Here is a 14276-nt window from a genome sequence, read left to right on the forward strand (position 1 = left end):
CTAACAACTGCATACTTGACTAAGAGTTTTTCCTTTCATTTCCTGATTGATTTGCCTTTTTCTCACTGCCACTTCCAACGTGGCAGTACACTGTGAATTGTTTGCTTCAACACAAACCCATCTCCATCTCAAATCATATTTCAGTGAGGGCAGATTTGGGAGAAAACTGGAGAAAGATTGTACTTTAAGCCCTTTTTTGTATCTCTCTCTTTTTGCAATAAGGTTGCAATTCTTTATGTGTGTGCCTTCTTTCTTTGGTCCTGAATGTGGAAGGTTAGACTGAGAGCTACAGTATCACTCCATAGAGACACAGACACAAATGAAAAGTAAGGATTTGTGTTTTGCAGCTTTCAAGCAGAATGTTTCTTTATTTTTAATTTTTCTTAGTATAAAAGGATCAAAAACATCCTCTTGCAATAAATACACCATGAATTTTAATGCTACACACATGCAGTTGTTTATATGCCTGTGTCCATTCTTTGAAAAAAAGGAACTTTTATATGGATTCAATTAGAACGTCGATTGGAACAACATTGCTGTCCTGTCTGCTCAGAGGAGACTTTTAATCATCATCCCTCCTCTAAAACACGATGCTGTACACATGAGTATACCTGGACAGCTCAGAGGTATCGTGGGGCTAGCCTAACCAGCTCACAGCACTCAGGTGGAGGTTCGATCCTTCACTGTGTGAAGGTTGCATATGCTTTTTGTGATTATGCAGACTCCAAAGACATGCTGCCAAACTAGCTGGCGACTCTAAATTGTCCTGAATTGAATAAGTGTGTAGTACTGTTTGTGTGCTCTCTATGGTGATTAGCTAATTGGATTGAAAACAGCAGCATGACTATTTGTATATGTTGTACTTTAATAGCCAATTTCATAAAATGTATAAAGTTTTTAGTGCCATTAAAGTAATATACAGATGGTATAGTGGTTAACATGGTTGACTATTCTGCCAGCATGGAGAAACTGACATGTCACAATGAACAAGGTAATGATCAGAGGAAAGAGACAAAATGGGAAAACCAGGGGGTCAAAAAGGGGATGAGCAATCATGCATCTAATTTAATATGTAAACCAAAATTTGAAGTCAAAGAAAAAAAAAACTTAAATTTAACTTATTAAAAGACCTTTGCAAAGGTTTTGTTTTAATTACTATACTATAAATTTGAATGGTAACTCGGTCATATATAACTGACAACACATGATGTGATTTCTGGCCACCATAGCAACTGTTCACCATTGCTATCAATTAAAAACTAAAAAATAGCAACATCCATCCATCCATTTTCTAACCCGCCGAATCCGAATACAGGGTCACGGGGGTCTGCTGGAGCCAATCCCAGCCAACACAGGGCACAAGGCAGGAACCAATCCCGGGCAGGGTGCCAACCCACCGCAGGACACACACAAACACCAAGCACACACTAGGGCCAATTTAGAATCGCCAATCCACCTAACCTGCATGTCTTTTGGATTGTGGGAGGAAACCGGAGCGCCCGGAGGAAACCCACGCAGACACGGGGAGAACATGCAAACTCCACGCAGGGAGAACCCGGGAAGCGAACCCGGGTCTCCTAACTGCGAGGCAGCAGCACTACCACTGCGCCACCGTGCCGCCCTAAATAGCAACATGTATTAAAAAAAATAATGACGCAGAAAGGTTAACTGAATAATAATTAAAATTAAGCAAAGTTCAAAATTAAAACTGATAGAAAAAATAAGAGCAGAAATATATTCCACATGTAAAAAAACCCTAAAACTGATAACACTGCCTCACGACTCCATGGAGTTTCCCCACTCTGTGATTGTCACTTACATTTTCACCCCATGTTAAGCTTGCCAAAGACATGAATGTTAGGTTAATTTGTCACTCAAAGCCAACCAGAGTCGGGCGTGAGAACGACTGTGCACTCTGATTGACAAGCATCCTTGTAATGGAGCAAGTAAGTCGAGAAAAGAGACTGATTAGAAGGTTCCCCAATACTCTTGGTCTTAAAATTATCAAGCAGGCACAAGGCGGCCAGCAAGGTTAAGTTAAATGACCCTTTGTTTCACTACTAGCCATGAAGGTTGCAAATTTTCCACTGGCAATTGGTATCCTTTGAGTGGCACTAGCATTCACACTGATCTGGGCAAGGCTACTGAGACAAAGAGCACATCAAAGCACAAAATGATGTTGGCCTCAAGTGGGCCACATTTGAAAGATGTTTCACATAATCGAGGTGTGAAGAGGCAGTGAGCCCCTCTAAACTGATAGGGATTAGATTGTCAACAGTAGCAGCTGTTAGGAGATAAAACCCAAGACAGATGATAGGACTGCCTACCTGGGCCCTCTTCTCTCATCCAGATGCACCTGGCAGTGACAATTAATGGGCTCAGCTCTAATCCAGACAGTCACCATATCAAATGGCACATCCACGTGGTATTCTTTCAGTTTGGGATCAAACTGAGGCTTCAGATCCAGGGGCGGGTCCGTGATAATCTGCTTGATGTAGGGAAGCGTGCATTTGTCTGCAAACAAAATTAAAATTTGGAGATAAACCAACTTTGGTAAGATAAATTTAATACAGCAGTTTCAAGCATTTATTTGAAATACACACTCAGTTGTCTGGCAGAGCAGGCATTAGGGCCACCAGTTCGCCTTCACGGTACAGGTAGATACATGGACGTTACGGTTTATTAATGAACATAGGACTTTAGTGAAAGCTATTGTGTGTATGAAATGTTGTTATTCGATGATGGGAGGCAACATACAGAAAAAGAACAAAGTATTACTCAGTTGTGTGTGCCCCAGCATCTCAAAATAAAGAACGTTAAGTTCTGTTTTCATTCTACTGACAGCACTGATCATTGGAAAACAACAAAAAAAAATGTAACAAATATATTGTATATTCATTGTAAGGAGCACCCTCTAGTGGTATATTATTTCTACGGCAAGAACTGATCAAATGCATGGTTTTCACCAGAATTTTATCTGTTTGCTACAATCGTCAGTGACATCATCAACTATAATGTGCTGAGTTAGACTACAAGATTTTTTTCTGATTGTTCAATGTTGTTCTTAAGTATCCTTCTATTGTTGAATTAAAGATGTCCTAAAGAATGGTTTTTGGGTAAAGAACAATTTTGTAGGGGTGGTGTGTTCTTGTCTTTTTCTATGCACTGTGTTAACCTTTAAAATGTGTATTTTAGCCTTCTCTTTTATTTTGCTTAAATGTTTCTTTTGCCTTAATTGATTTTATTGTGCAGCACTTTGATTGACATTGGTTGTCTTTTAAATGTGCTATATAAATAAATATGACTTGAGTTGACTTTTTTACAAAACCCTGCATATAATGGGCCCCCTTGATACTAGTTAGGAGCTGAGAAAATTGGGAAGACAGGTTAAAGTTCAATAAAGATAAGCTATGTACCTCTAAAGTGCAGTCTCTGGACCAAAGTATAGTCATCCAGAAAAAAATAACCAGGGTCAGAGGTTTTATAAACAACATTTCAAGTTTTCCTTTTTTCTTTATTCTTAAAACTCATTTTCCCCATTTTCATCTCCCTGTTCACATGTATTTGATTGAGACAGTGAGGGGCCATTTAAATCCCATTCTATGCACTCAAATTCCTCACATCAGTGCCACCAGAGAGCCAACCAATAAATCACTTTTACAATTGGCATTAAAGTTAATTTTCACTCTTCCAATCACAATCAGAAAGCACTTGACAGCAGTTAAAACCAGGTGTCAACGTACCTGTGAATGGATAACTCGGAGCGCATACAGAGGTGGTCAGAAATGTGATAACAAGTGTACATGGAAATGCACTTTATACCCACATACAGAAGCAGAACTTGGTTTGAACTTTATGAGGAGAATATGACATCAGATCTTTGTCCCAGTCTCTGTGTCAGGGTATAATTGTTATTTGGCTAAATTAAATGTAGATACAATCCAGATACAGATCTCACATTAATTACATATAATTAGTAATGCAGTATGTGTGTAATTATTAATTTGTAAACTCGGAGTTGTACTTTACCTGTGAACTTGTCACAGCATTCTCAGCTTGTACTCTGAGAAGAGTGCTACACAAAAATAAACTGAATTAAATTGAGAGCCAGGCAATGAAGTCAAAGACAGAAGGTTGAGGTATAGGGTCATTCTTGTGTTTGTCTGTCCACCCTATTTTTCATCTGGACCCAAATACTATCTTCTAGGCAGCAGTGCAACATTGTAGTATGTGAATTTAACAAGCTTTGAGCGCATATAAATAGCCTACTTATAAAATATTTTCTTTCATAGGCAATGTACAGAATGTATTTGTAAATTTCTGTGTATTACTGTTAAGTTATAGTGCTTGTTCTTCCTTTTTATTATGCACTGCCTGCCTTTTATTTTCATTCTTGTCCTGTATAAGTCAGTGAGATATCATTTCTTGGGCTTAGCCAGAAGAAACGTTGAGAAAGTTGTTTTGCATACATTTTTAAAAAAGAGGTCATGAAGCTCCTAGTTAGGCATAGATGGTTTTATTGTAACAAAACATTATTAACATAAGATTACCAACATTGTGACTGCACTTTAGCACTTGAGAACTCACAGGTAAGTAGAAAAACCTTTCCACAGTTTGATTCCAAACACTGAACCTGGTCAATTCATGGAGCTAGCACTCCATTCTGGGCACATTCTCTTCATGAGAGGGCCTACTGCAAACCCAATGTGAAGAAGTATACAATTTGGCTGAAGAAATTTCGATAGAAAACCATACCTACTTAACTGTCAATCTCTAAATACGTCTTTTCCCACTTTATCCTGACCCACATCATGTTTTCTAGGATTTTATAAGCACATTATAGGGTCATCACGGGTTATATAGCAGAGGCTCTACATGATTGTTAAAATCAGTTCTTGTCCTTGATCAACTACATAAAAACCATTCTTCTTGGCTGGTGGTACACTAATATATTCTCATTTGGTACCATTGACAAGATGTTTATTTATCTATAAAATGTCCTACAGTTCCTGCTACAAGTGAAACAAGGGATTCTTTTTTAATTATTTCCGAATATGGATTGATTACAGCAAACAATATTGGTTGGCCTCGTAGTAAGCAGACCAGGATTTGCATCCCAGCCACTCCTTGAGTGGAGTTTGCATGTTCTCCCTGGGTCTGTAAGGATTTCTCCAGGTCTTCCAGTTTCCTCCCACTGTCCAAAAACACATTTGTTTTGTGAATTGGTGATGCTAAATTGACCCTGTGGTGTGTGTGTGTGTGTGTGTGAGTTTGCACTATATTGGACTGGTGGTCTACCCAGGGCTAGTTACTGCCTTGCACCCTGGGTTAGCTGGGAGACCAGGGACTCTTACCAGCAACTCTGGTCTGGATTAGAAAATTAGAACACTCTAGACGAGAACAGGCCATTCAGCTCAACAAAGCTTACTGTCCTATCCACTTATTTCCTCCAAGAAAACATCAAGTCGAGTTTTGAAAGTCCCTAACGTCTTACTGTCTACCACACTACTTGGTAGCTTATTCCAAGTGTCTATCGTTCTTTGTGTAAAGAAAAACTTCCTAATGTTCGTATGAAATTTACCCTTAACAAGTTTCCAACTGTGTCCCTGTGTTCTTGATGAACTCATTTTAAAATAACAGTCTCGACCCACTGTACTAATTCTCTTCAGAATTTTAAACACTTCAATCAAGTCACCTCTTAATCTTCTTTTGCTTAAACTGTAAAGGCTCAGCTCTTTTAATCTTTCCTCATAATTCAACCCCTGTAGACCTGGAATCAGCCTAGTCGCTCTTCTCTGGACCTTTTCTAGTGCTGCTATGTCCTTTTTGTAGCCTGGAGACCAAAACTGCACACAGTACTCAAGATGAGGCCTCACCAGTGCATTATAAAGGTTGAGCATAACCTCCTTGGACTCGTACTCCACAGATCGTGCTATATAACCTAACATTCTGTTAGCCTTCTTAATGGCTTCTGAACACTGTTGGGAAGTTGATAGCTTTGAGTCCACTATGACTCTTAAATCCTTCTCATAAGGTGTACTCTCGATTTTCTGACCGCCCATTGTGTATTCAAACCTAATATTTTTACTTCCTATGTGTAATACTTTACATTTACTGACATTAAATTTCATCTGCCACAAATCTGCCCAAGCCTGTATGCTATCCAAAGCCTTCTGTAATGATATAACGGATTCCAAATTATCTGCTAATCTACCTATCTTGGTATCATCTGCAAACTTAACCAGCTTGTTACTTATATTCCTATCTAAATCATTTATATATATTAAAAATAGCAACGGCCCTAGCACTGACCCCTGTGGAGCACCACTCTTAACATCGGCCAGTTCTGATGAGGTTCCTCGCACCATCACCCTCTGCTTCCTGTGTCTGAGCCAATTCTGCACCCATCTAAAAACATCACCCTGAACTCCAATTTCTTTTAATTTGATGCCCAACCTCTCATGTGGCACCTTATCAAATGCTTTCTGAAAGTCCAGATAAATAATATCATAAGCTCCACTTTGATCGTATCCTTTTGTTGCCTCCTCATAGAATTCCAACATGTTAGTAAAACACGACCTCCCTCTTCTGAACCCATGCTGACTGTTCAGAATAACTCCTGTCCTTGCCATGTGTTGCTCAATCTTATCCTTAATAATTCCTTCCATTAATTTTCCCGTGATGCATGTTAAGCTTACCTAAGCTGGCCTAAGGAGCAGGTTAGAAAATAACATAGTAGTAAACAATATTAATTTGTTTTACTTAAACTATTTCTTGGCTTGAAATAGGTCAACTCTCAAACAATTCATATAAAAAACAGTAAACCTTACCTTTCTGTTGTTCCCTCCATCCATTTTCTGAGCCTACAGGAACACTAAATGGAACTCGTTTTTGATGTGGCTCATGGTTTCCTTGCCTGTGGAAACAATAACCACCGAGACTTTATCTGATCTCTCATAAATACAATATAATGGCACTCCCCATGAAAACTGTTATTTGAAATATGCATAAAACAGGTACAGTATATTCGATTCATTACCAGTTTTAAATTAATTTTAAGCACCACATTTTCCTGTGTAGGGTTGCAGAATACTTTTCAAAAGACAGAAACAATATAATAAAATAATTGCCTTATTATACCACTGAGGCTTTACTCGACCGGCCATATTTACATTGCAGAGGCTCAATGGCTGCTCTGAAACCAAGAAACCTCTGCTTTTGTCTTCTATTACAAGTTAGTCTATGTTTGGCAGGAAGTAGCTACAATATTTACACCTTATAATGGAGTCAACTTTAAGAACTGATTTAGAGTAGGTTGATGAGTCAGGGTTCACTACCAATGACCCACAATCAGCATACAAAACTACCTCTGCTGATCACTCAGGGGACTGCACAGATGCCAAAATGATCTTTAAAAAAACTATGGCCATATTCTAGGTCACAAATAAAACCATCCCTCATGTTTCACACCATTTCATGCCACATCCCAGGAGACAAAATTTTTTACTGATCTCAGACATGTGTAACATCTGTGTGTACTGTCTGTATGAACCTGAGTCTGGCTTCAGTCGCCCTCCAAAACAAGTTTTCAGTGGCCTAAATCTGTAGAGTTTTCTCTAAATGACCAATTTCTGTGTTCATATTTCTTGTCATGCATCCCATGTTACAGTGTACAGTGAGGACCAAGCTATACTTTTTTGTCGATATGAACTCTTTACTGCCTGGATAAAAATGTATTCCTTGTGCTTTGAGTTTATATGTGACATGCCAGCCCTAATTGGAATAGAGGAGATGTCAATGCAATGGCAAAAAACATTTTACTTTACTTTTACTTTTAAATTGCCAGATTAAGAAATTATGTTTAAAAGAAAAAGTTAAAAACAATCCTATAAGGTTTAATATTCTATCCAAAAGTTCTCTGATTATAGAGTAGGAGCAGATCATGGGCTTCCACAGGTGATGTTACCAGAATGCAAGTCGTCATCTGTTTATTTATTCATTTGACTAAATCACCAATGTAGTTGCACCCAGGACATCAATAACAAGGTCATCCTACTGAAATGTACACAACCCACCATGCAACCATTACACAATTTTTTTTCAGTTTTCTCAGAAATAACATACATTGTTTGCCCATATCAGAGCAATTCAACCTTTTTGTGACTATACCAAAAACCTTAGTAATAAGAAGAAACTTTAAAAAGTGGTATAATTGCTTATAAGTCACCCCTCTACTTAGACATACATGCTAGGTAACAACTGAGAGAAACTTTTGTTTGTGATGCTTTAAAAATATTACCCTGGCAAATGATCAGTAAAATGCTTTGCTTCAGAGGAGTGAAGTTCTTGTAGCAGCCAAAGCAGCAGTACGTTCCTTCTAGTGACAGAAGAGCCTCCTTGCTGTTGATCGATGGCAAAAAAATCTGACAGGTGAGCCTGCAGGCTGGGCGATGGATAAAGCTGTAAAACAGAGACGTGCAGAATTAATTCAGCATGTTATTCTGGTTTCCTTTCATCTACTGTAGATCCACATACTTCATACTCTTGCACTGTTCTGTCTTGCTACAAGCTGCTACTTTGTGATGTCATTAATCAATTTCAGCAGAAAAGTATGTCAAAGATTTTGAATATCACCTGGGTGAGTGTGGAGTTGAGCAATGAATTCAAAGTTCTCATAATGCTGTAAAGGATAGATTATACTAAAAGGCATTAAAAAGCAGACAAGCACAAATTTTTTAAACTTTTTTATATAAAACTTTTTAATAATAAGCACCAATTTACATGTACTTTAAGTATAAGATTCGTCCTTTACAAATATCAAGAATTTGATGAAGCTAGCAGGTCACTTCTCATATATAAAACTGAATTTTGCAGTTTTAACCCATCACAATGCATACACCAACAGTAGTTATCTCTGTAGAGTAAAATATATTGTGTGAATGGATTTACATTCTAACACTCCAAAAATTGTCTAACTTTGGGCACACTAACATTACCTTCAACATACAGTATATACTGTTGCGTACGGGGGTGCACAGCTCCCTAAACCCAACACAAGCGGATGCATGACAAGTTCAGCACACACTTTTTTATTTTTTGCACAGCACACCGAACTTTCTTTTCTTCTCTCTTTCTCTTTATCTTCCTTCCATCTCCACTCCTCCCGGTAGGCTTTTTTTCCCTTCCTCCTGACTCTGGTCCCCAAATGGAATAAGGGGGCTCCTTGTACAATGCACTTGGAAGAGCTCCAAGTGTCACGTAATCTGCAGAGTGTGTTGCTGTGCTGCCACGTTTGTGCATTTATGCTGCTGAATCAGGTTGCCACAAGAATAAATTTGCAGGTCCCTGCCTTACAATGGCCAGGAATCCTGCCAACTACGCCATTTGTCACCTGCAGGGGGCACACAGCTCCCCTAAACCTAACACAAGCAGACGCAGCACACAATTTCAACACACACTTTTTATCAATTTGTTTTGTTGTGGGAAACGCTTTCCCTCATTTCCTACCTCCTCATCACAGTACAGCAAGCACCCTTAACACTTTTGCACAGCACACAGCCCCTTCTTTCTAGTCTCTCTTCCTCTTTGTCTTCCATCCACCTCCACTCCTCCCAGCAAGCTTTGTCTCCCTTCTTCCCAACTCTGGCTCCCTGAATGGAGTTAGGGGGCTTCTTTTATAGAACACCGGGAAGTGCTCCAAGTGTCCCATAATCTGCTTCTGGCAGCATTTCCAGGTGTGGCAGAAGTGCCGCAATAAAAGGGTTCAGCAGTTCCTGTAGCACCCCCTGGTGACACCCACAGAACCCAACAGGGCTGTGCTGAAGTCCAATTCCCATGTTGCTCTGCAGGAGTCCAAGGCATCACTGCAAACCCAGGGGTCCTGTGGAAGCTCTCTCACCTAGTCCTTCCATTATATAAGCGTTCTGGCCAGGTAAGGGCCCTGAGTGCCAGCCACTATATATATTTATAAATAAAATCTATATATATGCCATATGTAGTGTGGTCCCCAGCCGGGACGCCCAGGAGGACTGGAGGAGGATTTGTGCCTCCTCCAGACCGCGAGGGGGCGTCCGCCCTGGTTATGTTGGGGGCCTCGGGTGAAGGGCTTGGAAGCCCAGCCCTGTAGGGACCCATGGCCACCGCCAGGCGGCGCCCCAGTGCCTAAATATCCCGGGAGCCCAGCACTTCAGCCACACCAGGAAGTGCTGGGGGGAAGACGACAGGGGACACCCGGACGGCTTCCGGGTGCGCAGCTGGCACTTCCGCCACACTGGGGTGTGGCTATAAACAAATGCCGGGAAGCAGCTGGAGCCCATCCGGGTTCCCATTTAAGGGGCCGCCTCCCTTCAATCATGTGTGAATGTCGGGTGGAAGAGGACAGAGCTGGAGAGAGGACGGGAGGCGGCCAGGAAGGCATAAGGACTGTGAGGCCTGGACATTGGGGGAATACTTGGTGCAAGAAGAAGCACTGGGGAGTGCACGTTAAATTGTAAATCTATTGTAAATAAAGAGTGTGTGGTGAGAAACAACGATGTCCGTCTGCCTGTGTCCGGGTTCAAGTCCACAGTAGGAAAAATAAAGAAAGTTATAATACATGAATGTACAAATTAACAAGTAATGTTATATACTATTATATGTTATTTAACCATCCATTTTCAAATGCACTACAGCATATCCAGCTATACTGTCACAAAGGGCTACAGGGTATCCTGGCAGCATAAGTTTGGATTGAGCTGTCAGCTCATTGCATAGCATACTTATTCATGTACCAACACTCACTTATACCAGGCCAGTTCAGTATCACTAAGAATTTTAAGATAGACTATTAGAATGTAATATATTTTCAGTATGTCCATCCTGTTTGCAACCATCTATCTATTATAAAAAATGGCAATGTTACATGTTCAGACATATGAATGTGTAAAAAAAAAGGTTAGATTTAAAATAACATTGTTATCCAAATAACAATACTACAAGAAAATCTTCATTACTGAAAATCAGTCTTAAGGTTTAAAATGATTTCTGTGTAACCTTACAGTACAGCAACAACATTTATTTATATAGCACATTTTCATACAAACAATGTAGCTCAAAGTGCTTCATAAAATTAAATTAAAGGAAGTTAATATAAAACAAACAAACAAGATTAGGCAATAATATTATACAGTATGTAACAAGCAAAAAGATAAGGTTGAATGGCCAAGAGGACAGAAAAAAAAAAAACTCCAGCCAGGCTGGAGAGAAAAACAAATTCTGCAGGGGTTCCACTGGGTGTTCTACCTAAAATAGATTTTCTAAATCAGTCCTTATGATTTTCAGGCTTCGAATGGAAGAAATTGATGACGATGGTCATGTGGACATCTGGCAGAATGGTGCCTTGATAAGGTGGTGGTGGCACAGATCGCCACCACAGAAAAACTGGAAAAACTACAGAGTACACATATATTTTTTATATGATACAGTACCTGCCAAATAATACAAAGAGTTCACAACACATGTTTCACCATAATTAGGGCTCATCAGGTATATACACTTTTGCTTCTCCCTACAGGGATGGAACCTCAGATGTCAGCACCTGAGACAAAGCCTCTGACATTGCGCTTTGGAGGCTGGTTCACTTACTTGAAAGGGTGAAGATCAGAGTATTACATTCATAGCTCTAAATCGCAATCTGATTATTTGGATGGTTACCGACCAGGTAACGTTTGTGGTTGATCGGCCAGTCAGTAAACATCTACCACATCCTCTCAGTTGTGAGAAGCATCCATCCATTGCCTAACCCACTGAATCCAAACACAGGGTCACGGGGGTCTGCTGGAGCCAATCCCAGCCAACAAAGGGCACAAGGCAGGAACCAATCCTGGGCAGGGTGCCAACCCACCGCAGGACACACACAAACACACCCACACACCAAGCACACACTAGGGCCAATTTAGAATCGCCAATCCACCTAACCTGCATGTCTTTGGATTGTGGGAAGAAACCAGAGCGCCCGGAGGAAACCCACGCAGACACGGGGAGAACATGCAAACTCCACGCAGGGAGGACCCGGGAAGTGAACCCGGCTCTCCTAACTGCGAGGCAGCAGCGCTACCACTACTCCACCGTGCCGCCTCTGTGAGAAGCAGATTATAGATATACAAAGGACCTTAGGAACGTGGAATAAATTATCAAGCAATATGGTGGAGAACAGGACATTGAGGACCTTCAAATCACAACTTGGTTTTTATTTTGGACAATCTAGGTGGATAGGATGGACAAGCTTGTTAGGTTGATTGTCCAGTTCTGGTAACAATTGTTGTAATTTTGTAAAGTAAATTAGAATAAATTAAACATCTTCAGCCCTCATCAGTTTGCTTTACACTTACTGTATGTCAACTTTGTAAATAACAGAGATTTTTTTATAGATAAGAGTTTATAGCAGATATTTCCAAGAATTTCTTAAAGTAGGTTGGAAAATTGATAACAGTACTTATTCTTCAAGATGGCAGATGCAGACTCTAATTCTGAAGAATAGATTTTTGTGTTGATTGAATTGCATATTATTGTGTGGTGCAACCTTTTAGGCTGTCCTTCTGATCAATTGGTATGTAGGTAGTCACTGTTTATTTCATTGCCACAGATACATATTCTTTTTTTTACCACTAAAACACATTTGTCACTCATTGGCAAATACAATATTAAGGCTTATCCTACTGATTGTTCTCAGATGGTATACTACAGCTTTGAATGTATCAGATTGCAAATTATATGGAACAAAAGTCTTTTCTTATTATGTGGCAGCAAGAAAGGAGTGCTAATCCCCATCCTGCTTTAGTTATGAGTAAAGTTAATTATCCTTTTCTGCCTATTTATTTATTTATTTATTTATTTATTTTGTTCATGATCTGGCCCGTATTTTTTCCTTATTGCCTTTCAATTTCACAGTGTGTTTTAATATTTGATTATTTTCTTCAGTCCAACACTCAGTTCTTCTTACCTACTCTTTTCTTCTTAAACACAGACCCAAGCAGAGCAACAAAGCCTGCAGTAAAAGGAGCAGGTTTCAACAACACTATTTACCGGTACCTCTAATCCAGTATACAAAGTTCAAAGCTATAAGTCTGTAAATTAGGCTTGTCAAACAATATAAATTTTTAATCATGATTGATCACATGTCCCATGAATAATTGCATTTTTAACCAAGCCGATTCAGTGATGTCCAGTATCCCTTGTGAATGTAACTGCTCTACAACTTCTTAGCTGATCAAACTATAAAGATGCAGTATGTGCCTTTTATATATATTCTTGATTTATAATACTTTTGTCCCATGTGAAGTTAATGTGTAAGAATTGTCAGAGCTTCCTGAATGATGTCTCTCACTCCTGTATCTTCAAGTAAACTTAGAGGTCTATAGTCTGATAGTGATAGCTAATGGTATAAATTTTATAACGTTGAATTGTACATTCATAAATTATAGTGTGCTTCAGATTTTGCTTCCTAACAAAAACAGTTTTTGATGGTCACCTCAGGCATGTTTTGCTCTTAAGTGATAAGCTAAAGATCATGTAAATCTGAGAAATTTACTGTAAATTTGCTCACTGTAAGTTTACAAGTATTTACAGTTTTATCCTTTGAACTGTTTTGGAGAGTTTTAAATTAAAAGCAAGCATAATACAATTTCATGTTTCTCAGCAGTTGTTAACAGAATAGCTTAGAACAGGGGTTCCCAAAATTGAAGTTAAGGCCACACCATTAATATAAACCTAAAGCAGTGAAGAGGAGAACCATCTTGCATCTTGGTCACCGATAAAAGTAATAATTAGTGCTGATCGGCGAAATTTGTCAAAGCATTTTTCGCAGTGAAACATACTGTAATTGCTAGTGATCTTCTTTACTGAATATTCTCCTGGAAATTTGCCTTTCAGTCAGCTTAAACATCTTTTTCCTAGTGCACCATGATGTGATGTCACAGAGCTGTAGCAGCCACATGCAGAACTTTAATACGTGAACACTGTTTCCTATCTGCTTTGGGCATGTGTGATGTCAAGACCCAATGAGTATATCAGCCTTCCACTATCATGCATTTCAAAAAACAAACAAAAAAAACTTGCAATATTTTCATTTAGGGGTACATTAGCTGACCATAATCAGAATATTACTAGTAGTGTGACCAGATATATTACACAGATCCCTGTAGCAACACATGGGCAATGTTCATGCATAATTAGCCATGTGCTGCAGGTTCATCCAAAACAAGCCGTAAAGGAGCCCTCCCCTTCCCACACCCTGAGAA

At 39.4% G+C, this 14276-nt stretch overlaps 1 protein-coding gene across 2 annotated transcripts in view; it reads right to left on the reverse strand.

The window, feature by feature from the left end:
* Positions 1 to 14276, reverse strand: part of cped1 (cadherin-like and PC-esterase domain containing 1) — a 333365-nt gene that overhangs the window by 203030 nt on the left and 116059 nt on the right. For both annotated transcript variants that reach the window (XM_039761207.1, XM_039761206.1), the window contains exons 11-13: positions 8300 to 8460; positions 6831 to 6916; positions 2328 to 2514 (exon numbers count right to left, since the gene is read on the reverse strand). In XM_039761207.1, the coding sequence (XP_039617141.1) occupies positions 2328 to 2514; positions 6831 to 6916; positions 8300 to 8460 (434 nt within the window). The remainder of the gene's footprint in view (positions 1 to 2327; positions 2515 to 6830; positions 6917 to 8299; positions 8461 to 14276) is intronic.

This window comes from Polypterus senegalus, chromosome 8, assembly GCF_016835505.1.
Source record: "Polypterus senegalus isolate Bchr_013 chromosome 8, ASM1683550v1, whole genome shotgun sequence".
In the NCBI taxonomy this organism is placed as follows: domain Eukaryota; kingdom Metazoa; phylum Chordata; class Cladistia; order Polypteriformes; family Polypteridae; genus Polypterus; species Polypterus senegalus.